Genomic DNA, 24,605 nt, shown 5'->3' with positions numbered 1-24,605 from the left:
CTCCAACGTCCCACGAACAACAAGATGCAGGGTCCTTCAGAGGTTTGCAGCTGTGCATAAGCCATTCCTGTCGACCACCTCTATCCACTGCACACAAGCAGAAACGGCTCCAGTGGGCCAAATGATACATGAAGACTGACTTCCAAACTGTTTTGTTCACCGATGAGTGCCGTGCAACGCTCGATGGTCCAGATGGATGGAGTGGAGGATGGCTGGTTGATGGACACCCCATGAAAACACGGCTAAGGCGCCAACAAGGAGGAAGTGGAGTAATGTTTTGGGCTGGAATTATGGGGAGAGAGATTGTCGGCCCCTTTAGGATCCCTGAAGGGGTAAAGATGAACTCCATAATCTATGTGCTCAAAACCAGGGGAAGAGTCTTGAGGAGATCATTTGCATTTTCCCAGTGCCTTCTGGGACAAGTGAAGAGTCTCCGGGAGCTCAACGATCCCTGGGTTTTGGCCGTTGCAGCTGAAAAGAGGAAATCGGAAAACCAGGGGAAGAGTCTTGAGGAGATCATTTGCATATTCCCAGTGCCTTCTGGGATAAGTGAAGAGTCTCCGCGAGCTCAACGATCACTGGGTTTTGGCCGTTGCAGCTGAAAAGAGGAAATCGGAAAACCGGCGCGCCTGTCGGCGCGCGAATTTTGGCTCATCTTTCATCGTTTTTAAGAAATCTCAAGATGGAAGAGGCCACGAGCCATTTGGTGAGCTGCATTTCTTGCTACATGTTCACAGATTTACCAGTGGAAAAGCCAAACTTCACATGCCACAAATGCAAGCTTGTGTCCCTGTTGGATGAAAAGTTGCAAAATCTCGAAGAGAGGTTAGCTACGTTGAAGATCATTAAGGAAGGTGAAGAGTTCTTGGACAGAGCAGAATTATCTCTTCATGTTACAAAAAGAGAAGAAATTCGAAGTGCACCTGAAGAAACAGAGGAATGGAGACATATGACCCAGAGAAGCAGGAGGATCAGGAGGCAGTCAGCACCCATACTGCTCAGAAACCAGTACCAGGCTCTCACGCAGGAAAACGATGAAGAAATACATCAGGATAAGACTTTGCCAACAAACAGCAACCTTGTACCCCTTCAGAGTCCTCCTGGATGGAGAAAGAAAAATGTTGTGAAGAAGAAACGGAGAGTGGTGGTCATGGGGGATTCCCTGTTGAGAGGAACAGAGGCCGCTATCTGCAGACCGGATATAACTTCAAGAGAAATGTGCTGTCTTCCAGGTGCAAAAATTAAAGATGTGTCTGACAGGATATCAGGACTCTTCAGACCTACAGATGACTACCCATTCCTGCTACTACATGTGGGGTCAAATGACACCGCAAGAAACGACCTGGAAACCATCTGCAGAGACTTTGAAGACTTAGGCAAGAAAGTGAAAGAACTGGGAGCGCAAGTGGTCTTCTCTTCCATCCTCCCAGTGGATGGCTATGGAACAAGGAGGTGGAATAAGATTCTGCAGGTGAACAACTGGCTACGTCGATGGTGCCGTCAGCAACGATTTGGATTTCTGGATCACGGAGTGAACTACTTATACGATGGACTACTTGCTAGAGATGGGGTGCACCTTACGAAGACTGGAAAGCATGTATTTGGAAGTCGCCTTGCTACACTTGTAAAGAGAGCTTTAAACTAGAACAACATGGGAAGGGAAGCAAAAGACCAGAAAAAGCCATACACCTGACAAATGCTATTGAGAACTCTGCTATTAGAAGTGGAAAGAAAGAACAAAGACTAAAGAATTTAATTAATAAAAATATTGGAGAAAGAGAAACCAATCACAAACTAAAATGTTTCTATACTAATGCACAAAGCATGGGCAACAAACAAGGAGAATTGGAACTACTAACACAGGAAAAGAAATATGATGTCATTGGAATCACTGAAACTTGGTGGGACAATACACATGATTGGAATACAAGACTAGAAGGATACAACTTATTTGCAAGAAACAGACTTGATAAACGAGGAGGGGGTGTCGCATTGTATGTTAGAAACGCGTATATCTGCACAGAGATTGAAGCTGGGAGTTCTGTGGAAACTGTTTGGGTAAGAATACAAGGACAGAACAATGGAAAGGACACCATTGTAGGCATTTACTACAGGCCACCTGTGCAAGCTGGATGAACTCTTTATGCATCAAATGGCCAAGTTCTCCAAAAAATATGACATAGTTGTCATGGGAGATTTCAACTATCCAGACATTTGTTGGGAATCTCTCTCAGGCAAAACTAACAGGTCAAGGAAATTCTTATCCTCTCTTGCTGACAACTTTATCTTCCAAAAGGTAGGGGAGAAAACAAGGGGAACTGCTACCTTGGATCTAATCCTTATAAACAGGGAGGAAATGGTTGAGGAGGTAAAAGTGGCTGGGACCCTAGGAGGTAGCGACCATGCTATTTTAGAATTTTGGATAACTAGAGGCGGAAGACCTGTGAAGACTCAGACGTCAAGGTTAGATTTCAGAAAGGCAGATTTTAAGGGTTTCAGAAAGAGAATTGGAGGGATCCAATGGCTGGATATCCTTAAAGACAAAAATGTCCAGGAAGGATGGGAAATCTTGAAAAATGAAATTCTCAAAGCACAGTTGTTAACAATTCCGAAAAGAGGGAAGAATAGGAAGCATTTAAGGAAACCAGGATGGATGAACACAGAACTTAAGCACATGCTAAAAAGGAAGAAAAAAATGTTTATAAAATGGAAAGAGGGAGGCATATCTAAAGAAGAATATAATGCTGTCTGCAGAACCTGCAGGGCACAAATCAGATTACCTAAAGCTGAAAATGAATTGAGGCTTGCAAGAGATGTCAAAAGCAATAATAAAGGATTTTGGGGATATGTCAAAAGTAAAAGAAAAGTCAAAGATGCTATAGGATTTTTACAGGATGAAAATGATGAAATGGTAAGACAGGATGTTGAGAAGGCTGAACTTTTAAATTCCTATTTTGCATCTGTTTTCTCTCAGAAAGGAAATGTAACATCAACTGTTATTCACTGTCCTATTAAGGGAATAGAAGAATCCAGGATATCTATAAACAGAAAGATAGTGAGGAAACACTTAGCTAACCTAAATGAATTCAAGTCTCCAGGTCCAGATGAATTACACCCCAGAGTACTGAAGGAGATAGCAGAAGAAATTTTTGAACCCCTCTCCATAATCTTTGAAAATACTTGGAGAACAGGAGAAGTGCCAGAAGACTGGAGAAGAGCAAATGTTGTTCCTATCTTCAAAAAGGGGAAGAAGGTGGACCCAGGCAACTATAGGCCGGTGAGTCTGACTTCTATACCAGGAAAGATCTTTGAACAAATTATTAAACAACATGTATGTCAATACCTGGATAAGAATGAAGTGATTAAACAGAGTCAGCATGGGTTTGTAACTAATAAGTCATGTCAGAATAACTTAATTTCCTTCTATGATGGTATCACTGATTGGGTGGATCAAGGAAATGCTGTAGATATAGTATACCTTGACTTCAGCAAAGCATTTGACAAAGTCTCTCATACAATCCTTATTGAAAAAATGACTAAGTATGGAATGGACAAGGCAACTGTTAGGTGGATTCATAACTGGCTTAGCGATCGGACCCAAAGAGTGGTCGTAAATGGCTGCACATCCAGTTGGAAGAATGTCTCAAGTGGGGTACCACAGGGCTCTGTCCTGGGCCCTGTATTGTTCAACATCTTCATCAACGATTTAGATGAAGGAATTGAGGGTAAACTGATTAAATTTGCTGATGACACAAAGTTAGGAGGGATAGCTAATACTAGAGAAGAGAGAGAGAGGATTCAAAAAGATTTAAATAAACTGGAGAAGTGGGCAGCAACTAACAGAATGGTTTTTAACAGGGAGAAGTGCAAAGTACTACATCTGGGCAATAAAAATGAAAAAAGCATATATAGAATGGGAGGAATAGGGCTAAGTGATAGCACATGTGAAAAAGACTTGGGTATACTAATAGATCACAGACTGAATATGAGTCAACAGTGTGATGCAGCAGCAAAAAAGGCAAATGCAATTCTAGGATGTATTAACAGAAGCATACAGTCTAGATCACGTGAAGTCATTATTTCCCTCTACTCCTCTTTGGTCAGACCTCATCTGGAATATTGTGTCCAGTTTTGGGCACCACATTTTAAAAAAGACATCAACAAACTGGAGCAAGTTCAGAAAAGAGCGACCAGAATGGTGACCGGTCTGCAAACCCTGTCTTATGAGGAAAGGTTGCAGGATTTGGGAATGTTTAGTTTGCAAAAGAGAAGACTGAGAGGAGACTTAATAGCTGTCTACAAATATCTAAAGGGCTGTCACATTGTAGAAGGATCAACTTTATTCTCATTTGCACAAGGAAAGACTAGAAGCAATGGGATGAAACTGAAAGGGAGGAGACACAGATTAGATATTAGAAAAAACTTTTTGACAGTTAGAGTGATCAATGAGTGGAACAGGCTGCCACGAGAAGTGGTGAGTTCTCCTTCAATGGAAGTCTTCAAACAGAGGCTGGACAGACATCTGACTGGGATGATTTAGCGAATCCTGCTTTGAGCAGGGGGTTGGACCAGATGGCCCAGGAGGTCCCTTCCAACTCTATGATTCTATGATTCTATGTGGAGTTTCTAAAACAGCACTTCCTGCCATGGTTCAAGAGGAAGAACCGTGCTTTCCGCAGCAAGATCATTTTCATGCATGATAATGCACCGTCTCATGCTACAAATAACACATCTGCATCTCTGGCTGCTATGGGCATAAAAGAGGACAAACTTATGGTGTGGCCACCATCTTCCCCTGACCTCAACCCCATTGAGAACCTCTGAAGCATCATCAAAAGGAGTGTCTATGATGGCGGGAGGCAGCTCACATCTAAGCAACAGCTCTGGGAGGGTATTCTGTCCACATGCAAAACAATTGAAGCACAAACCATCCAAAAACTGACAAATTCAATGGACGAGAGAGTTCAGAAGCTTCTTTCGAACAAGGGGTCCTATGTGCAAATGTAACATCACCTAGAATAAAGTTTTGACTTGAAAACTGTTTGATTTCATTTTGTAATAAGCTGATAATGCTTATAATTTCACAATTGACCATTTTTTTGTTCAAAATAAAAATAAAAAGGTTGAAAACTCTGCTGTGCATAATAATTTGGAACATGCATTTTGAGTGTTTCTTATTTTTAAAAATATACTGTTTTCATAGGCAGTTTGTTCAAAAACATTGCAATTATACTAAAATATTAGATCACTGGAAAATAACAATGACTGCAATTCATATAGGTAATTTAGAGAAAATATGAGGAAATATTTTTTGCATAATAATTTGGAACACAGTGTATTCCAGCAAAATCTACTTTCCAATGGCCAGATATCTATTTCCTTCTGAGTAGGGATGAGCAAGTTCGAACTGTAAAGTTTGGGGTTTGTACCAGATACCTAGGTCCTAGAGCCCGAACATGGACTATACATTCGTTTTCCTGTTTCAGGTTCGTCAAACTAATAAAGCTTGTTGAAAGGCTGCAGTGCAACCAATCAACAAGCTTTTAGGCTGTGGGCACTTCCTCTGCCATCACAGCCATGCCAAGTACTGGCATGGCTGTGATTAGCAAGCGCAGCAAGTGACATGGCCTCTATAAAGGCTGGGTCATGAGTGCTGCTACCATTATGCTCTGATTAATGGAGGAAGAGGACGTAGCTGGAGTGAGGGACAGTGTTAGGTAGCGCAGCTGTTAGGAACGGCGGAATGCACTAAATAAATGAATAAGTGCGCTCGCCGCTCAGGCTCCACCGTGCAGTAGGTGTTAAAACCGCTGCTAAACAATGGCAGACGCACTATATGGCGGTATAATGCGCTCGGGTTCAACGTCACCTGAAGAGCGCAGAGCGGGCTCTGTTAAACTCACAGAGGCGCTGTAACAAAAACATACAAGTATACACTGAGCCAGTTAGACTTCACCAGACTCAGTGAAATTGCACGCACGGTATCTAGTCACAGGACACGGTTCCAAGACAGGGAGCGGTGTCCGTCTAGACCTACTGTGCGTGCGACGTTGCTGCTGCGGACGCCAGTAAGTGCTGCTACATGCAGCGTGGCGGCAGACACAGCCGCTAAGCGATGGTGCCTTGAGAGACATGACACCACCGGACGCTAGTGTAGAGGTGCGGTGTGCACAGTGGCCTATGGCTTGCCACTGATTGGTGCGGACTCTAACTATAGTTCCCTATCCACATGCGTAATATCAGAGGGAGGGGAATCTTAATGAGTCAGTCACCAGAATCATACATCCATGACCATTCACACATCTAGCAAGAATAGCCTATACTAGTGCATGGCCGAACGGCCATGCGGCCCTTTTATAGCCGTGCGCTGCCGGTACCATCAAGATCTCTGAGATGGACCAATCAGATCAGGAGAAGGACCTGAGCACATGACTCCCGACCTCCAATGGGAGATCGTCGCATGAGCATGCTCAGAGGAGCGGCAGAGGGACTTAGTCTCAGGAGTAACTTGCTGCGAAGCAGTATGTGAGGCTCTGGACTCCTGCTGTGTAGCCACAGGAATCCGACGCCTAACAGCAGTCTTCCAGAAAGCCGCTGTGTGTACTCCCCCCCCCCTGCGCCTGTGGGAGTACTGTTCAAAAATGCTGCTGTATGTACTCTACACCCCTGCCTGTGGGAGTAAAGTGCCTTTAAGCCTCTGTGTGTACTCTGCCCCAATGCCTGTGTGAGTACTATGCCAAATAGCCATGCCATGTACTCTGCACCCCTGTCTGTGGGAGTACTTTGCCTTTAAGCCGCTTTGAGTACTCTGCACCGATATATATGTGGGAGTACTCTGCCAAAAAGCTGCTGTGTGTACTTTGCACCCTCAACTGTGGTAATACTGTATCAAAAAGCTGCTGTGTGTACTCTGCTCCCCTACGTGTAGAAGTACTGTGCTTTAAGCCGCTGTGTGTTCTCTGCTCCCAGAAGTACACACCAGTTCATAGATGGGACATAGTGCCTCATAAACTAGACAACCAAAGAAAAATAGACCCCAAAAATTAACTTTTATTTATATTTTAAAAGTATTAAAGATTTACAATTTTGAAACACACAGCAGACAAAATATATATATGGGCAATATGGTTAGGGTTAGTATCGGTTGGCCAGGCAGTGGTATGGACAGGCTTATCAAGTCCCTAGTAATCCCTTTTTATCTAGCCCTACCTAGCAGTGGAGGTTGGCAACCTAGTTCAGTCGGTGTCACCTGTAACCCTAGGTATAACCTCTCCTAATAACAGACACAGTACAGATAGTAAAAGGATGGAAAAAAGAGTACACAAATGTATATCAGACTTTGCATGACATAGTTTAGGACAGATATAGCCCAGTGTCAAGATCTTATCACAGAAATTCACAAATATCACAGGCCGGGAGTCCAGCAGAACCACCCGCTGTGATCTTTGTGTTGAACAGCTTTCTGCTGCCCCATCGTCTGGACAATTACAGATTAGCCAACGAATAACGGAGGAGGCTGCAGGCTATTTGCACTAACATGTCAGTTATCAGGAAACTAACAGTGAACTTATGGTATATATACGTCCAGATTCCAACACATGGAATATATGTATATACCAAAGGGAGGCAGGGTTTATGAAAAATACACAAAAGATTTTACATAGTTGGCAAAACAATACAGCATACACAGTTACAGAAAATAAAAGGGATTAACAAGAGAACTTACTACACCGATAGCAGGGATGATTCGGTTTAGCCGAAGTAGAGCGTTCAGTAAACGGGGTTCATGCATACACGATGTGCATGTCTCTACAGAAACCAGATCATAATTCGCCTTGATCTCTTATCAGCCTGAGTCCCACCCAAACACTCTCTCCGTGATGCCCCCACGTGGGCAGAGTTGTGGGCTGTTCTCAGTCTTTCAGGATTTTATGAAATCCCAACTTATGCTTTAACTCCTCACCGGACGATCGCAGAAGATCTAGATTGATACATTTTTTAATCAAGATTTCATCTTTACTCAGAGCCCAAACATGGCATAACTGCTGGCAGTTATCTGGCCCCTACGAATTTAGGGGGTATTGGCAGGGGTTATAGTTATGAGAAAATATTTATCTTTTTCCATAGTTAGCCCCGGCGCCGAAAATGTATGTCTCATTAATATCGAATTTCTACAAATTCCCGTAATCTATATTTTCTTTCGGACACATACAGTCTGAGCTGGCTTACTGTAACATTTCCTCCTGCAGGAAACCAGTGTAACCTGAATCCAACATGCATTTCTTGAAGACAAAAGGGCTTCCACTGTCCTGTTTATGTGCTCGCTGGGTGACCATGGCTATTTCTAAAGGGTGTGAGATATTCCAATCTGTACTATTTCTCTATGCACAATATACACTGCTCAAAAAAATAAAGGGAACACTTAAACAACAGAATATTGTGATGATCTATGCTGGATTGCGACAGATAAAAGCACTTGTAACCTTTTTTTTTTTTCCTTAAGCTGTGTACTTAAAGTTAGTTTTACCCCCGGTGGTCATTAGGGTCATTGCACTGTGGTGGTTTCAGTTCTAGTTTTGCCCCGGTGGCCGTTAGGGTCATTGCACTCTGGTTACTTAAGTTTAGTGCACGTGATTATGAAGCAAGTGTGATTGCTCTGGCTCCTACCTATAAAAGAGTGTCAGGTGGTTGCAATCACTGTTGGTGATATTGGTCATTTCAACCATCCTTGGTGGAGGAAGGAGCTAGAGAGAGTTCCTTGCAGCTCAGTCAGAGTCCTGGTTTGAAGGAGCCACAGAGAGGAGTTCCTTCCAGCTCTGACAAAGCTTGGTGAAGTAGCAGCTATTCTGGAGGAAAGCTGCATTCTGGTGCTGTACTCTGTTGCTGGGAGCAAGAGCAACAGAGCAAAGCTAAGTGGTGTTATCCCTGTTTGTACCTTTCCTTTTGTGTGTTTCAGTGCAGTGGTGGGAATAGTTTATGCACCGTCCATTTCATTAGAAAGGGCTAGGTGCAGGGTGCTAGGGTTTTTAGGTATCCTGCTCGGTGCCAGGTTCGGAACCTGAATAGGGACTGTCAGGAGTGTAGAGACACTGACTCAGGGGAGTGCAGGAGGTCTCCACATCCCCGTTCCCTATCGCAGGGCCCTCCATTGTATCAGTTTCCCTGGTGTTTCCCTTTATTATTTAAATTCGCCCTGCTGGAGGCAGTGTATCCAGAAACACGTGTAATTCTGAAATTCGCCTGCTGGAGGCGGTGTATCCGGCTGCACGTTATATTATTTAAATTCACCCTACTGGAGGCAGTGTATCCAGGGTCACGTGTGTCAAGAGAAATTCGCCCTGCTGGAGGCGGTGTGTCTAGTCACACGTAACCATCACAAATATAACTCCAAGTAAATCAAACTTCTGTGAAATCAAACTGTCCACTTAGGAAGCAACACTGATTGACAATCAATTTCACATGCTGTTGTGCAAATGGAATAGACAACAGATGAAAATTATTGCCAATTATCAAGACACCCTCAATAAAAGAGTGGTTCTGCAGGTGGGGACCACAGACCACATATCAGTGCCAATGCTTTCTGGCTGATGTTTTGGTCATTTTGAATGTTGGTTGTGCTTTCACACTCATGGTAGCATGAAACGGACTCTATAACCCACACAAATGGCTCAGGTAGTGCAGCTCATCCAGGATGGCACATCAATGCGAGCTGTGGCAAGAAGGTCTGCTGTGTCTGTCAGCGTAGTGTCCAGAAGCTGGAGGCGCTACCAGGAGACAGGCCAGTACATCAGGAGACATGGAGGGGACCGTAGGAGTGCAACAACCCAGCAGCAGGACAGCTACCCCACGCCTTTGTGCAAGGAGGAACAGGAGGAGCACTGCCAGAGTCCTGCAAAATGACCTCCAGCAGGCCACAAATGTGCATGTGTCTGCACAAACGATGGTCTGAGTGCCCGACGTCGACAGATGGGGGTTGTGCTCACAGCCCAACACCGTGCAGGACGCTTGGCATTTGCCACAGAACACCAGGATTGGCAAATTCGCCACTGGCGCCCTGTGCTCTTCACAGATGAAAACAGGTTCACACTGAGCACGTGACAGAGTCTGGAGACGCCGTCGAGAGCGATCTGCTGCCTGCAACATCCTTCAGCATGACCGGTTTGGCCGTAGGTCAGTAATGGTATGGGGTGGCATTTCTTTGGAGGGCTGCACGGTGTTGGGCTGTGAGCACAACCCCCATCTGTGGACAACGGGCACTATGGACATTTTGATTTCACAGAAGTTTGATTTACTTGGCGTTATATTCTGTTGCTTAAGTGTTCCCTTTATTTTTTTGAGCAGTGTACATCCTCATTCAGTCACCTGGGCATAAAAAAAGACTCCATACATTTTAATAGATGGTTCACATCTTTTTGTACACTTCCATTTTATATAAAGGCAGCTTTAGATTGCTAGCTCCTGTTTTCTTGTGCAAATGGGAGCGGGGAGGGGGAAGAGGGGTTTGGTATCAGGTCTTCTGTTACTCTTAAAGTAAACTGGTGTGAGGAAAAAAAGAAGGGGGATGGATGTGGATTAAGAGATTTTTAATATCTTTATGACACCCTGCCATGCAAGTATAATCAAAACTAGGGCGTACACAGATAGATAGTGACTGTGAAAGGACTCTGTTACCTTGGCACAGTTTCCAAAGGAAATACTAAAGCACCTATCCTGAGGCAATTAATCGGAATAATGTTCAGCTATCAATTTATCAAAATGTATCTGTATTTTTCATAGAAAATGTCATTGCTCTAGAAATCGTCATTCCATCTGGTCCAATCCCCAGACGGAAGAAAACTCTATATATAAATAACAGTACTTGAATGGTAGCCCTGTGTATCTTAATAATTAATGGGCACCCAACACCTTTTCTGGCTATATGGAGATTGAAGTCTCCCACTGGTCTCCTGATAAACCCTGAATGACGCAGGGGTAAATGCGTCGGAACTACCAATGATAAGTGTCGTTTTTCTACCTGTATTATTGATGGAGGTTCAGCTGTAATTGCTTGGACTTGGACAGGTGGTTATGACTCTGAATTAATAAGATACACAGGGCTGCCCCTCAAATCCTCCATACAGTATTACAGGCACCACATAGTCCTCCATACAGTATAATGGGCCCCATAGAATGCAACATACAGTATAACAGGCCCCACATAATGTTCCATACAGTATAGAGGGCACCAGACAGTGCTCCATACTGTATAATAGCCTCATTTAGTTATGCCGATACAGTAAAAAGTGCGGTCCCGAGCGAGAAACCAGCCCGGCCAAGCATCACGGGCCAAATATGCTGAGCCTGCAGGCCAGAGTTTGACATATGTGGTATAGATAATCTTACCCCAGCATTACAAATTGAGATAAGGGAGATAGAAACATTTTATTTTAATTGGAATGGATCATACCAGATGATCCAACAATAGTGTTATAGAAAAGTTAAACATTTATTCACAGATGGATATTGTGGATTAGATTGAAAGAGATTGATGAATGGCAGATTGCTGAGATTGGGAGTTAGGAAGAAGAGGGAGAAGGAAATGTTGGGTATTTTTTGGGAGGTTTAAGAAAAACGTGTAACAATACTCTTGTCCATATAGTGAATATGTGCATATATAACAGAACAGAAATATTCAAAGCAGATGAAATATTGCATTCAATATGCTTTTTAGATAAGATGCATATTAGTAACTTTATTTATTGTAATTCAAATGTAAGTTCTCACTTGTTTTCTCATTTACTTATATGTCGTTACCTTGACTCTCTGTTATCTGTTTTTTTGTACAGTTTGTCAAAAAAAATATGATTTCTCCTTTTTGGTCAACAAAATATGGTTTTCGAGTAAAACAGTTTCTAACTTCTAGGTATAAGAATGACTTTTCCCTTTGTGTGATATTTAGTGTTTAGTAAGTCTTCTTTTGTTGATAAAATATTTCAGACATTCTGAACATGAACATTTTTTCTACTCTGTGTGAGTTCTCTGGTGTCTAAAATAATTTGATTTCTTTGCAAAACATTTCCCACATTCTGAACATGAAAATGGCTTCTCCCCTGTGTGACGTCTCTGATGAGTAACAAGAATTGATTTATATGCAAAACATTTCCCACATTCTGAACATGAAAATGGTTTCTCCCCTGTGTGACTTCTCTGATGTGAAATAAGATATGATTTATCTGCAAAACATTTCTCACATTCTGAACATGAAAATGGCTTCTCCCCTGTGTGACTTCTCTGATGTTTAACAAAATAGGCTTTATCTGCAAAACATTTCCCACACTCCGAACATGAAAATGGCTTCTCCCCTGTGTGAGTTTTCAGATGTGTAACTAAATGTGATTTAAATGTAAAACATTTATCACATTCTGAACATGAAAATGGCTTCTCTCCTGAGTGACTTTTCTGATGTGCAACAAGATATGATTTATCTGCAAAATATTTCTCACATTCTAAACATTCAAATGGCTTCTCCCCTGTGTGACTTCTCTGATGTCTAACAAGATTTGATTTATCTGCAAAACATTTCAAACATTCTGAACATGAAAAAGGTTTCTCCCCTGTGTGAGTTCTCTGATGTGTAATAAATTGTGATTTGTGTGCAAAACATTTCCCACATTCTGAACATGAATATGGCTTCTCTCCTGCATGAACTCTTTTTTGTCTAACATGCTCCAATTTCTGGTTACAATATTTCCCATACTCTGAAGAAGAAAATCGTTTCTCCTCTGTGTGAATTATTGGTTGTGTAACACAAGAAGTTGTGAGGGAAAAATTTTGTTCATATTCTAAACTTGAAAATTGCTTGTTTGCATTCAGCAGAGCACAATGATATTTAACTCCTCTTTTGTGAATTTTATTTTTCTTAATCGTCTGTGATGAATCAAAAGATAGCAACTGTCTAAAAGGATCAAATGATAGATCTTTGCTGTGAAAGGATGACGGTATATCTGGAATAGTGGCATAGACATCAGTTATATCTTGATTGATATCAAGGTCATCTGATTTAAAAACTGTAGATGCCAATTGTCCCTCTGATCTCCCGTTAATAAAGTCATCTGCCAAGAATAAAGATTATTTTTAAATAAATTATGATGAATTATATTTTTATAACATTTCAAAATTCCTAAAGAAATTGTAAGTTATGTAGAAAAACTAAATTATTTACTAAGACAAAAACAGTTAAAAATCTATTAGTAGACCTTGAAAAAGCAACATTGCATCCGTAAACCAATTTAGGATAATCTGCATTCTCAAAGCCAAATGTCCCCCTCGATCCTGAACCTTAAGGCCCTTTTACATTTAGCGATGCACCAGCGATCCGACCCGGTCAGGATCGCTGGTGCATCGCTAAATGATCGCTAGTTAGCTTTCATACAGAAAGATCTCACAGCGATGCAGCAGCGACGCAGCGCACGATACTTACCATTCACACACAGCGATCCTGCGTCCTCCCGCCCGCGTCCACGCGTCGCTCATCGTCACAGCAGGAAGTCTCAGCAGGAAGCGCCCGACGAGAAATGGAGCCGGACATTCTCGCGCGATCAGCGATGAACAGCGGGGGAGGCGGTCGCTGGTAAGTATCACACATAGCGATATCGCTAGCAATATCGCTATAACGTCACAAAATCAGTGACGTTATAGCGATATTGCTAGCAATATCGCTATGTGTAAAACCTCCTTTACAGTGCGCCCAAAGACTGTTAGCATCCTCATGTTTAGCACTGCAGTAACGAGATTAACCCACTTAAACATTTACAGTGTGTGTGGCCCCAGAAGCACAAGCTGGGCACCATTTATTGGGCACTGAAATGGCATATTTGCAATTTTCGTTCTGCAACATCCACTGTATGCTAGTTTCCAGAGAAAACCTGTGGAGTAAAAATAGTCACTAACCCTAAAGATGAAGCACCTTAGGTAATCTGCAAATGGTGCTCCTCAACTATTCAAGCAAAATCTGCATTCCCAGTGTCAAATGGCATGCCTTTCCTTCTGAGCCATGTAATGTGCCCAAGCAGTATGAAATTTATTATTATTTAGGAGAAGCTGCAAAATATTTAGTGGTATCCATTTTTTTCAATTTCCCCCTGTAAGATGTAAAAAAAAATGGGGCTACATCAATATTTATTGTGATAACCCTTTAGGTGTACATTTCCTGAATACGGTTTATGATACTCTGCAGAGTGCAATTTTCTACACTATAGGTACTAAAAATAACTCAAAATGCGATTTGGTCCCCAAAAAGTCTTAGTTACTTACTGGTAACAGGATTTTTCAGAGCCCACGAGAGAGGGGATCCACCCTTCAAAGACAGGAAACCTACAGACATAAAAGGACAGCACCTCTCCCATGCATGAGTTGGATTACAGATCATGAGAGGACTTCCTATGGTTAATTACAAAATATATGCCAATCCAAACAGAAACTAATTTCTCAAAAGTGATTATGTACAAGTGAAGAAGTGCTCACTCACACGTGAAGGGGGGAATATAAGGGTGCTGTCATGGGCTCCAAAAAGTCCTGTTACCACTAAGTAACTAAGACTTTATTAGATTTGCCATTAATTTAGGGAGGGACCACAGCCTGAAGCACCCTTCTTCCAAATGCGAGGTCGGAAGAGTCACCTATATCAAACATATAATGCCTATAAAAAGTGGAAGGAGAAGACCATGTAGCTGCCTTACATATTTACTCAATCGAAACCACCCATCTTTTCACCCAGGAGGCTACCCATGTGGAGTGAGCCCTCAGACCTTCTAGCGCTGCCTTACCACTTGACGTATAAGCTAACGAAATGGCCTCCTTGATCCACCTAGCTAAAGTGCCTTTTGAAATTTTAAGTCCCTTCCTAGCACCCTGGAAGGACATGAATAAAGAATTATCCCTTTTCCAAGGATTAGTAAATGACATGTACTCTAAAAGGCACCTCCTGATGGCTAGTGTACGGAGCTTCTCCTCCTTCCGATTCTTAGGGTTGGGAAGGAAGAACAATCTCTTGTAACCTATGGTGTTATGAATGGGTCACCAAGGAGGATGGCAGGAACAGGTCAAGCCATCAGAAAACCAGAGAGGTTGGTAACTAAGCAGATTGCAGACCCCTGATCCTATCCACACAACTATCAGTAGCCGTGGAGCATACCTACGATGCCCTAGATGCCTTGGCACAGCCGGAGAGCTAACTAAGCCTAAAGCAAGAAAGGTGAAACCTAAACTGCCCCGGAGCAGACCCCAAAAGGAATAGATAGCCCCCAAACATATATTGTCGGTGAGACAAGATGAAACACAAACGCAGGCAGAAAAATAGACTGAGCAAATGATGGGGCCCAAACTGACTAGATAGGATAGGAAAGGAAAGACAGGAAAGGAAAGACACTGTCTGCAATCACGCAAAAACCCTGAAAAATCCAACATGTCTGATGTACAAAAAAATACTGAAGTCACACGACTTCGTCCCCACTATATCAGCACTCCGGTATGAACTGGAAGCAAAGCAAAAGAGACCAATATAACATGGGACTGAACAAACTGACACAGGCTGTAACATATGGAGCAGTGGTCCAGCACAGCCCCCAGAGGAGCAAGCTGAACCCGCACAACAAGCAGAGAGAAACAAAACCAGATCAGATGCAAAGGATTAGCAAATGAACCACTTAGCTGAACAATGCAGGATCAGGGCAGGAGACATCAGACCTCAGAATGCACAGGAAAGCAATCACCAGCAGGGATTGAAGGAAGTCTTCAGACTTAAATGCTCCAATCAGTAACCCCAGATCTCCAATCGTCATCATCATCATCAGGTGGCAGACCTCTGTCAATCTGGCAAGCTACACTACCTCCAGTAACCACCGGAGGGAGCAGGGGGAGCTTCGGCTCAGAAGTCTGAGCCAGGAAATTCACAACACTATGGCATTTAGAAGCTACCTTTAGTAGGTAAGATAGATTTCATTTGGCTTCAAGAAAACTAGGTGTATGGTGGAAGTCTGGAATGGACTGAATATCACTAACCCTTCGGGCAGATATCAGTGCTATAAGAAGGGCTGCTTTAAGGGAAAGAATCTTTATTAGGGCTGACTCAATGGGCTCAAACAGTGATTCTGTCATAGCTGTTAGGACTAGGTTCAGGTCCCATGGCGTTATCCATGTTTTAAATATGGGCCTAGATCTAGCTGATGCCATAATAAACCTAGCTACCCAATAATTCCAAGCCAGATGATAACTAAACAGCCCCAAGAGCTGTTATTTAGACTTTGAGAGTGGTAGTGGATAGTCCCATCTCAAGATCTTTTTGTAGGAACTCCAAACCAAAATCCGACCTACTGTGACTCCCCCCTCGGCGTAAATTTTGGTTGTGGCCACTTTCCTGCTCTCTAGTAGAGTGGCTACCAGATTAGGAGAAAAACTTTTTTCCCTCAACAGTGCCCTCTCAAATTCCATGCCATCAGGTGTAGGCTGGACTCGCTTGGATGGCAGACTGGCCCTTGAGAGAGGAGATCTGGGAGCTCCGGCAATACCCATTGGTCGGTGATTGACATAGTCCTGAGCCATGAAAACTATCTCATATTGGGCCAAAAGGGGCAATAATCCTTGCCTTGTCCTCTCTGACCTTCCTTACTACCAATGACAACAGGGCTAACGGAGGGAAGGCATACATCAGACTGAAGTCCCACCGGATAAGGAAGGCATCCACCACCAGTGGATCTTCTCTGAGTTTGAGAGAACAGAACTGATCTACCTTCCTGTTCCCCCTCGTGGTGAAGAGGTCTATATCAGGTCCCCCACATATCTGCACAATTGCCTGAAGATGGCCTGATTCAACACCCTCTCTCCCTTCCTGAGTTGGTTGCGTCTCAAAAAGTCTGCTCTGATGTTCTCTCTTCCTCTTATATGAAGAGCAGTTAATGACAGAAAATGGTTTTCCACTATGTTGAATATCCGATCTGTCACTTCCATTAAGAGTGTGAATAGGGTCCCCCCTTGGTGGATGATGTAGGCCACTGTCACCTGATTGTCAGAGAGGATCCTGATATGATGACCCTGTAGGGATAAAGAGCCTTCTTATTGCCAACTCCACCACCATCAGTTCTTTTAGGTTAGATGAGCTACCTAATTCCTTCACCCTCCAAATCCCTTGGACAATGACGTCTGTAGTGAATAATGATGAGCCAGTATACTCGTTGCTCGGGTTTTCCCAAGCATGCTCGGGTGATGTCCGAGTATTTGGGCGTTCTCGGAGATTTAGTTTTCATCGCACCAGCTGCATGATTTGCGACTGCTAGACAGCTTGAATACATGTGTGGAATGCCTGTTTGTTAGGGAATTCTCACATGTATTCAGCCTCAAATCATGCAGCTGAGATGACAAAATCTAAATCTCCGAGCACGCCAAAATACTCGGAGATCACCCAAGCATGCTCGGGGACATCCATGCAACAATGCTACTCACTCATCACTAGTAGGGACTATTCGAGATATATGATTAACCAAGGGAACCCCCCAGGATAGATTAGAAAAATCCAGCCACCACGCAAGGCGTATTGAGGATGGGGATAAAGATATTATACCTTCCAGGTACTCCCTAAGAGAACTGTCATTAAGCAAGACGTCCCACTGTAAGGCTTTCGTATGAAATTGATCCCTCCGGGTGAGTCCCACCTAATACCAGGCCATGCGTGTTACCCAGGGTGCCTTTGGGCCACGTCACCAGGTTCCACCCCGGATGTGTAACCAGGGCCCGCCTCGGATGCATCACCAGGGCCCGCCCAGAACGTGTCATCAGAGCGGGCCTCTACCCGCAGCCACTGCCTGAAGGCACCGCCAGCAGGCTCCAGGCCATACCAATCTGATACTCCTACCCGGATACCGCTGACCTGCTCCGCTCTCTACCGTGCAGTCCCACTGGACCCACTGTGGTGCTCTCAGGGACCTTGCACAGGCTGAGGCAAAGGACCCCCGCTGCCTGAACTGACCGCCTGGGCCTGGGAATAACTCCGTCATCGACAGATATGTCTGTAGAAGTTCACCTGTCAAGGACAGGAAACCAACTGATGCATGATAGAGGTGCTGCCCTTTTATGTCTGTAGGTTTCCTATCCTTGAAGGGCTGATCCCCTCTCTCGTGGTGCGGTCATGGGGGATTGAATAAAATAGGTTTTGTAAATTTCTTTGAACATATGATAATTGGTTAAGTCTTTTAAAGTCCTAAAAATATAAAAGGATGCTTGAAAAATGCTGTTGATATATAGTAGAAATACGATAAGTGCTATTTATTCAATATTTTGCGTGGTATTACTATTTATTTTAATGGAATACAACAATGTTTGAACTTTCTAATTCTTCAAAATATTGGAAAATTTCAGATTTTTCCATAAATAAATTCAAAACCAATTAAGCTAAAATTACCACTAACGAAAAGCACAATGTGTTACGGAAACAAAACCCAACAATCTTAAAATCACTTGAATCAGGTTAAGCATTTTAAAGTTATTACTACTGTGATAGATTGGCTCACTGGGCTGCACACGGAGTTAAACAAAGGAAAACTGTCTCTAAGTCTCTCACTGGTTTATTGAGGGTGCTGCATGAGCCAATTCAGAGGTAGCAACAAAAACCAAACCTTTCTGGCCTAAGGAAAAACAAAACATAATGTACAGCACAATCCATTATGTCACGGTGATCAGCCCGTTCAGGAAAAAAAAACATACACTGGTTAAATTACCTTGTCAGGACACATAGCACTGGAGATCCAATCTGCAGGCCTACCAAACACCTAATGACTCAAAAGGCTGGCTATTCATATCCCAGACCAGACCCTGGGGTGGAGATATAATGAACAACCTCCCACCCACTCTATGGATGTTCACAAAAACCCAACCCTTAAAATGGCCAATTAACCCCTCTCAACACATTGTGCGCTGAAGGAAACTTCTAGGTTTCAAATCACTGAAGCTAATAACTTCAGTGAAATATATCTTCCCTCCAGTACTTTACCAGTGACATTACATGGTCTGACAAAGTGACACATGTCAGATGTGGGGCCTGGTTAGGAACAAAACTGGCTGCAACAGAAAATGCAGCAGACTTAAATTAAAGGATCTTGTGTGATAACTACTGTAGACAAAAACTGTGACATCTCTGGGTAATTATAGTATCTGACATAGTAGCCCTCAGCAATACAAACTACCGTAGTGGACAATATTTTTTGTCAGACGAGTTTCTTTAAGAAATATTAGACATTTACAGAGAACTTTTCAACATAGTGCACTAAACCGGAGATGCAGTCATTTATGATGGACCATTGGAGCTCCTGTAAGTCCTGACTAGATAAGTAGAAAAAGTATTAGTGCTCCTCGTTTCAGGAGAGATCTTTCAGTAATTGGCATTCCTTAGGATCAGAAATAACATGAAATTCATGATATGGAGTCATTAGAGCTATTAACCATGCAAAGCTTAGACATATCATTGCATAGGTGTAACGTTTTTTCATGTAGTTTATTGTGAGCCACTTTGAAGTTAGACAGTTCTTTTCTCACAGAAACGTAAACGTCAGGATAATGTGAAACTCTGCTGTTATTGTACAGAAATTCACATTTGACTAGAATTAAAAAATATTACATTTAATTTACTCTACTAATAAGGGGGGATTTTATTTTCTGGCCTCATAGATTCAACAATGGATAACTCCACTGCACCTTCTTACATAAATGCTCAAACTAATGGGAACAGTTTTGGATGGAGAAGCATGTAGTGGTCTAGTGGCAGAATGGTAACATTCAATTGTAATATGACCATAAAAGACCACTGATAAAGAGTCAGCTATTGAATGAAAAGAATCTGTGACTTCTCTACATTTAATGGTTACTACTCACCTGGTTGGTTATCTGTAGAAATCTCCTCTTTACACCACTCATCACCCCTCACATATGTTTCTGTAATATTAATATGGGTCAGATCTTCACCCTGAAACAAATATTGCAAAAGTCACAGACAGATGAAGTCACATCTACGATCAGCTCTAATCCTGCCATCTCCTCCGTTCTCATTACACAAGTATAAAACATATAATACTGGTGGATAAAACAAGGATGAGCACAAGACCCTCACAGCCGTCTACACATCATAGGGGAGATCTCATGACACCTTCTCTCCATCTACCTCATGATCCTGAGGAACATCGGGATTTTCTTGTTTACAGTCCTGTGGAAGAAGAGGACGGGGACATCTCTCTGGTGTTGTCCTCTTACTGGATAGAACTGGAGGAAACACATACAGGGACTGAATTCATTACAAACAGATAATTATAGGCCGCGTATTTAGTTCTGTCTATTACCTGGTGATGTGAGGGTCTGGGGAACCTCCATCATGACGTCATTGTAAAGATCTTTGTGTCCTTCAAAATATTCCCACTCCTCCATGGAGAAATAGACGGCGACATCCTGACACCTTATAGGAACCTGACACACACAATGATACCATCATCCCCCCGATCCCATCATAGCATTACTGTATAATGTCCCAGCATTCCCAGCAGTGTCACCTCTCCAGTCAGCAGCTCAATCATCTTGTAGGCGAGATCTAGGATCTTCTGGTCATTGATGCTCTCATGTACCAGGGGGTGAGGTGGGGGCCCTGTGATTGGGCTCAAAGGTCTTCCCCATCCCTCAGACACATGGGCCTGACAGCGCTCACTAGAGGTCTTCTTCACTACTGTGTAATCCTGGTTATGGAGAGACACATTAATAAATCTCACTACAGACATTTCCAGAGTCCTCACCTCTCCAGTTCTGTCCTTCTGTTATTCCCATAGAGAAGAATGATGCAATGTGACATGAGAATTTCTCACCTGTCCAGTAAGCTGGAAAAGGATCTCTAGGGTGAGGTGTAAAATCCTCTCTGTTATCATGTCCCTGTCCATCCTTGATGAGTAAATCAGAAAAAAAGATCTCCAGTGGGAGGATCCGATATTGTAGGAATCTGAGTGGGAAAAAGATGAGTCGTTGTAACATCATAATCCAATATAATAAAACAATTACTGAAGATAATCAGGGGAAACGTATCAGGAGATAGAACGTGCAGATGTTGTATTCTTTTGTCTCATATGGACTGGAAAATAAGTTGAATTTTTGACTAAGACACCTCCTCTATGCTCACAATCATTACCTATTTTGGCCAATTGATTGTCTGTAGGAATCATAAGTTCTTTGGGACTGAGCCGGAATTAGAGACCAAACAGTGGTGGTATTTTTTATTATTTTACAACATTCTGTTTAATAAAACTTTTAAGGCTCCCATACACATTAGAATAAAGTCAGCTGGAATTGCAGATGCTATCAGGTGATATAAGGATCTGGCATTTGAATTTCAAACGCTGATCTCTTTTGTTCTCCCTGATGCTCTCTAGAGGAGTCTGCCAAGGACTTTCTGCTTTGAATAGGTCACCGAGGAGGATGGCAGGAATAGGCTAGGCCACCAGGAGACCAGAAAGGTTGGTCACTTAGTGGATTGCAGACCCCTAATCCTAATAACACAACTAACAGTAGCCGAGGAGCGTACCTACGATGCCTCGGCACAGCCGGAGAACTAATTAAGCCTAAAGCAAGAAAGGTGAAATCTAAACTGCCCCGGAGTAGAACCCCAAAGAAATACTATCTATTTCTTTGGGGTTCTACTCCGGCATATATTGTTGGTGAGACAAGATGAGGCACAAACACAGGCAGAAAATAGAATGAGCAAATGATGGGGCCCAAACTGTCTAGATAGGATAGGAAAGGAAAGACATTGTCTGCAATCACGCAAACACCCTAAAAAATCCAACACATCTGATGTACAAAAACACTGAGGTCTCACGATCTCTCCCCCACTATATCAGCATTCTGGCGTGAACTGGCAGCAAAGCAAAATAGACTAATATAACAGGGGACTGAACAAACTGACACAAGCTGTAACATATGGAGCAGGGTCCAGCACAGCTCCAGCAGGGAGCACGCTGAACCCTCACAAATGAACAACTTAACTGAAAAATGCAGGATCAGGCAGGAGACAGCAGACCTCAAGATGCACAGGAAGAAACTAATCACCAGCAGCAACTGAGGGAAGCCTGCTCACTTATATCCTCCCAGTCAGTAACCCCTGATTTCCAATCATCGTCGTCAGGTGGCAGACTTCTGTCAACCCTGTCAGCTCCACTACTCGCAGTAACCACCAGAGGGAGCCCCGACTCAGAAGTCAGATCCAGAGAACCCACACCACTTTCTCACAGAGACCACAGGAAAGCCCAGCTGAGTTGTTTATATGGGGAGTCAGAAGAGACAGCTGTCTGCAAGATCGTTTGGCCAAAAGTCTCATATATATGGGGCCATTAGTATAACACTGACTGGCAGGGATGATACCCTGCACTATAGTAGTGCAGGGTATCATATAAGCAATCAAATCCTTGTATATTATATGATCCCACTAATGAGGGTTTGTCACGGTTCCACCCCTCAGGGTGTCTGGGATATAGTTACTGACAGCTCAGCCGTTCAATCTCGTATAGGGGTGTGCTGAAGCTGTCAGTACTTTGACTGACAGCTTGGCCATCCAGTCTGGTAGAGGGACATGCTGAGCTGTCAGTGTGTTGATTGACAGCTCGACTATCCAATCTGAGACTGTGAGGCATCGTCTGTCTCCATATGTTCATCATTCCAGTTAAGGGCCATGCTTCTTAACTGAGCTGTGTCTCCCAAAACACTGGCAGACAAACATTCAGCATGTGAGGTTTGTTCTGTTGTGCTTTGAGTTCTGTATGTTCGATCTGTTGCCGGACCTTGGACTTCGTTCTGACCATCCACCTGTTTAACCCCTTCAGCTCTGATCCGTTATCTTCCCGGTACTCTGACCTTGGAACGCTACCTGACTACGCTTTTGTCTCTTCCTTCTGTTTATGATGTACCCTCCTGGCTTATGACCTTGGAATCCTTGACCACTCTGACTCACGGCGTGGCCATGAAAAAAGTGACTAGTGTGACAAGGTTGTTGAAAAAAGTCTATAAAAAAGCTTTTAAGGATAAAAATAATCACAGTTTTAGCACGAGAGAAAGTTATCCATTACTGATGAAGACCTATAGAAGGCATCTTCCATATATTTCAAATAACTGCAAAAAAAAATATTTTTTTTTGAGGCAGAAAGATAGAGCCCCTCATACATCTATAGTACCTGCCAACCATTCGAGATCCTAATTTTGGAAACTGATCAAGGAGATCGCTGGTATATGCCGGGTACATATGTATCTGTGTCAAAAATGGGGAAAAAGGATCATTTATTTTTTAGCTGGTGGAGTGGGTCATAACATATTGCGGGGGGGCAGCTTGTAGCTGTTAGGTTCTTGCAGCTGCACAGCAGGAATCCAGAGCCTTGCATTCAGCGGTCTCCCATTCTCCATCGACCGCAGAGGAGCCTGCTCAGCAACCCCGTTGTTCCCGACGCTCTGCTCAGACCAGCTCTGTGGGTCTGGCTGTTGCTGCCACCTCTGGGCCAGCAATAGCAATGCAGGCTGCTCAGCAGCAAACCACTCCAGAGGCCAAGTCCTTCCGTCGCTCAACTGAGCATTCTCACGAGACGATCTCCCATTGGAGATCGGGAGTCACTTGCACAGGTCCTTCTCCAGATCTGGTTGGTCCATCTCAGGGATCTTGGAAGCTTCCGGAAGGTCCTGGCTATAAAAGGTTTGCATGGCCGCTCGGCCATGCGCTAGTATGGACTCTAGTTGCTACCTGTGTGAATGATGATGGATGCATGGACTTGCAAATGACTCATTAAGATTCCCCTCCCTCTGATATTACGTGTGTGGATAGGGAACTAGTGATAGAGTCGGCGCCAGTCAGTGGCACGCTACAGGCCACAGTGCATATCATCCACGGTACTAGCGTCCGACAGTGTGCCTGCTACCGGGCATTGTCGTACAGCAGCAGTGTCTGTCGCCGCGCTGCAATCAGTAGTACTTATTGGCGTCCGCGGTTGCGACGCCAACGCTATGCATTGAACAGGTTGGTTAAACGCAATGTGAACCAACACTTAGACTGGCGAACTCGAATAGGAAAACAGATGTACAGTAAAAAGTCAGTGTTCGGTAATGGACATTAGGTGTCCAGTGCGTACGATGTACTTTACCGTTTGGGTTAGCTCATCCCTAGTAGCAACAAAAAAAGCACCAAAATAGTCCCAGCACTGAAGGGGTTACTGCCCCCTGCTCTTCCCAGTAATGGGGAATCTCCAGCACCTACCTCCACCTGCAGAGCCGCACTCCACATATATGGCTGCTCTGTGCGCACAGGACCTGGGATGAGGTCACAGGAGGGGAGGAGTCAGGGGGTCACATGATCAAGGGCCTCAGTGTATGCAGGACTCTGCTGTGCTGGTTGTCATGGTGCTGGATGAGGGGAAGTTTCTGTGTGGGGTCAGGAGGGGTTTACAGGGTGGATGTAGCAGAGCCGCGTGTGTACGAGGTGTACGGAGCAGAGCCGTGTGTGTACGAGGTGTACGGAGCGGAGCCACGTGTGTGTACGAGGTGTACGGAGCGGAGCCGTGTGTGTACGAGGT

General features: G+C 43.6%; 1 protein-coding gene and 1 pseudogene across 1 annotated transcript in view; both read right to left on the bottom strand.

The window, feature by feature from the left end:
- Positions 1–24,323, bottom strand: part of LOC141052917 (uncharacterized) — a 190,565-nt gene extending 166,242 nt beyond the window's left edge. The window contains 6 exon segments of the mRNA XM_073550242.1: positions 19,897–19,987; positions 20,183–20,280; positions 20,358–20,481; positions 20,565–20,744; positions 20,871–21,001; positions 24,290–24,323. Coding sequence (XP_073406343.1) covers positions 19,897–19,987; positions 20,183–20,280; positions 20,358–20,481; positions 20,565–20,744; positions 20,871–20,942 — 565 coding nt within the window. The 5' untranslated portion in view covers positions 20,943–21,001; positions 24,290–24,323.
- Positions 11,403–12,704, bottom strand: LOC141052962 (uncharacterized; annotated as a pseudogene).
- Positions 24,324–24,605: the final 282 nt, after the last annotated feature.

This window comes from Dendrobates tinctorius, unplaced genomic scaffold, assembly GCF_039654945.1.
Source record: "Dendrobates tinctorius isolate UK_male_01 unplaced genomic scaffold, ASM3965494v1 ptg000164l, whole genome shotgun sequence".
NCBI classification, from domain to species: Eukaryota; Metazoa; Chordata; class Amphibia; order Anura; family Dendrobatidae; genus Dendrobates; species Dendrobates tinctorius.
The sequence above is the reverse complement of the archived record's forward strand: the minus strand, read 5'-3'. Positions and strand labels throughout refer to the sequence as shown.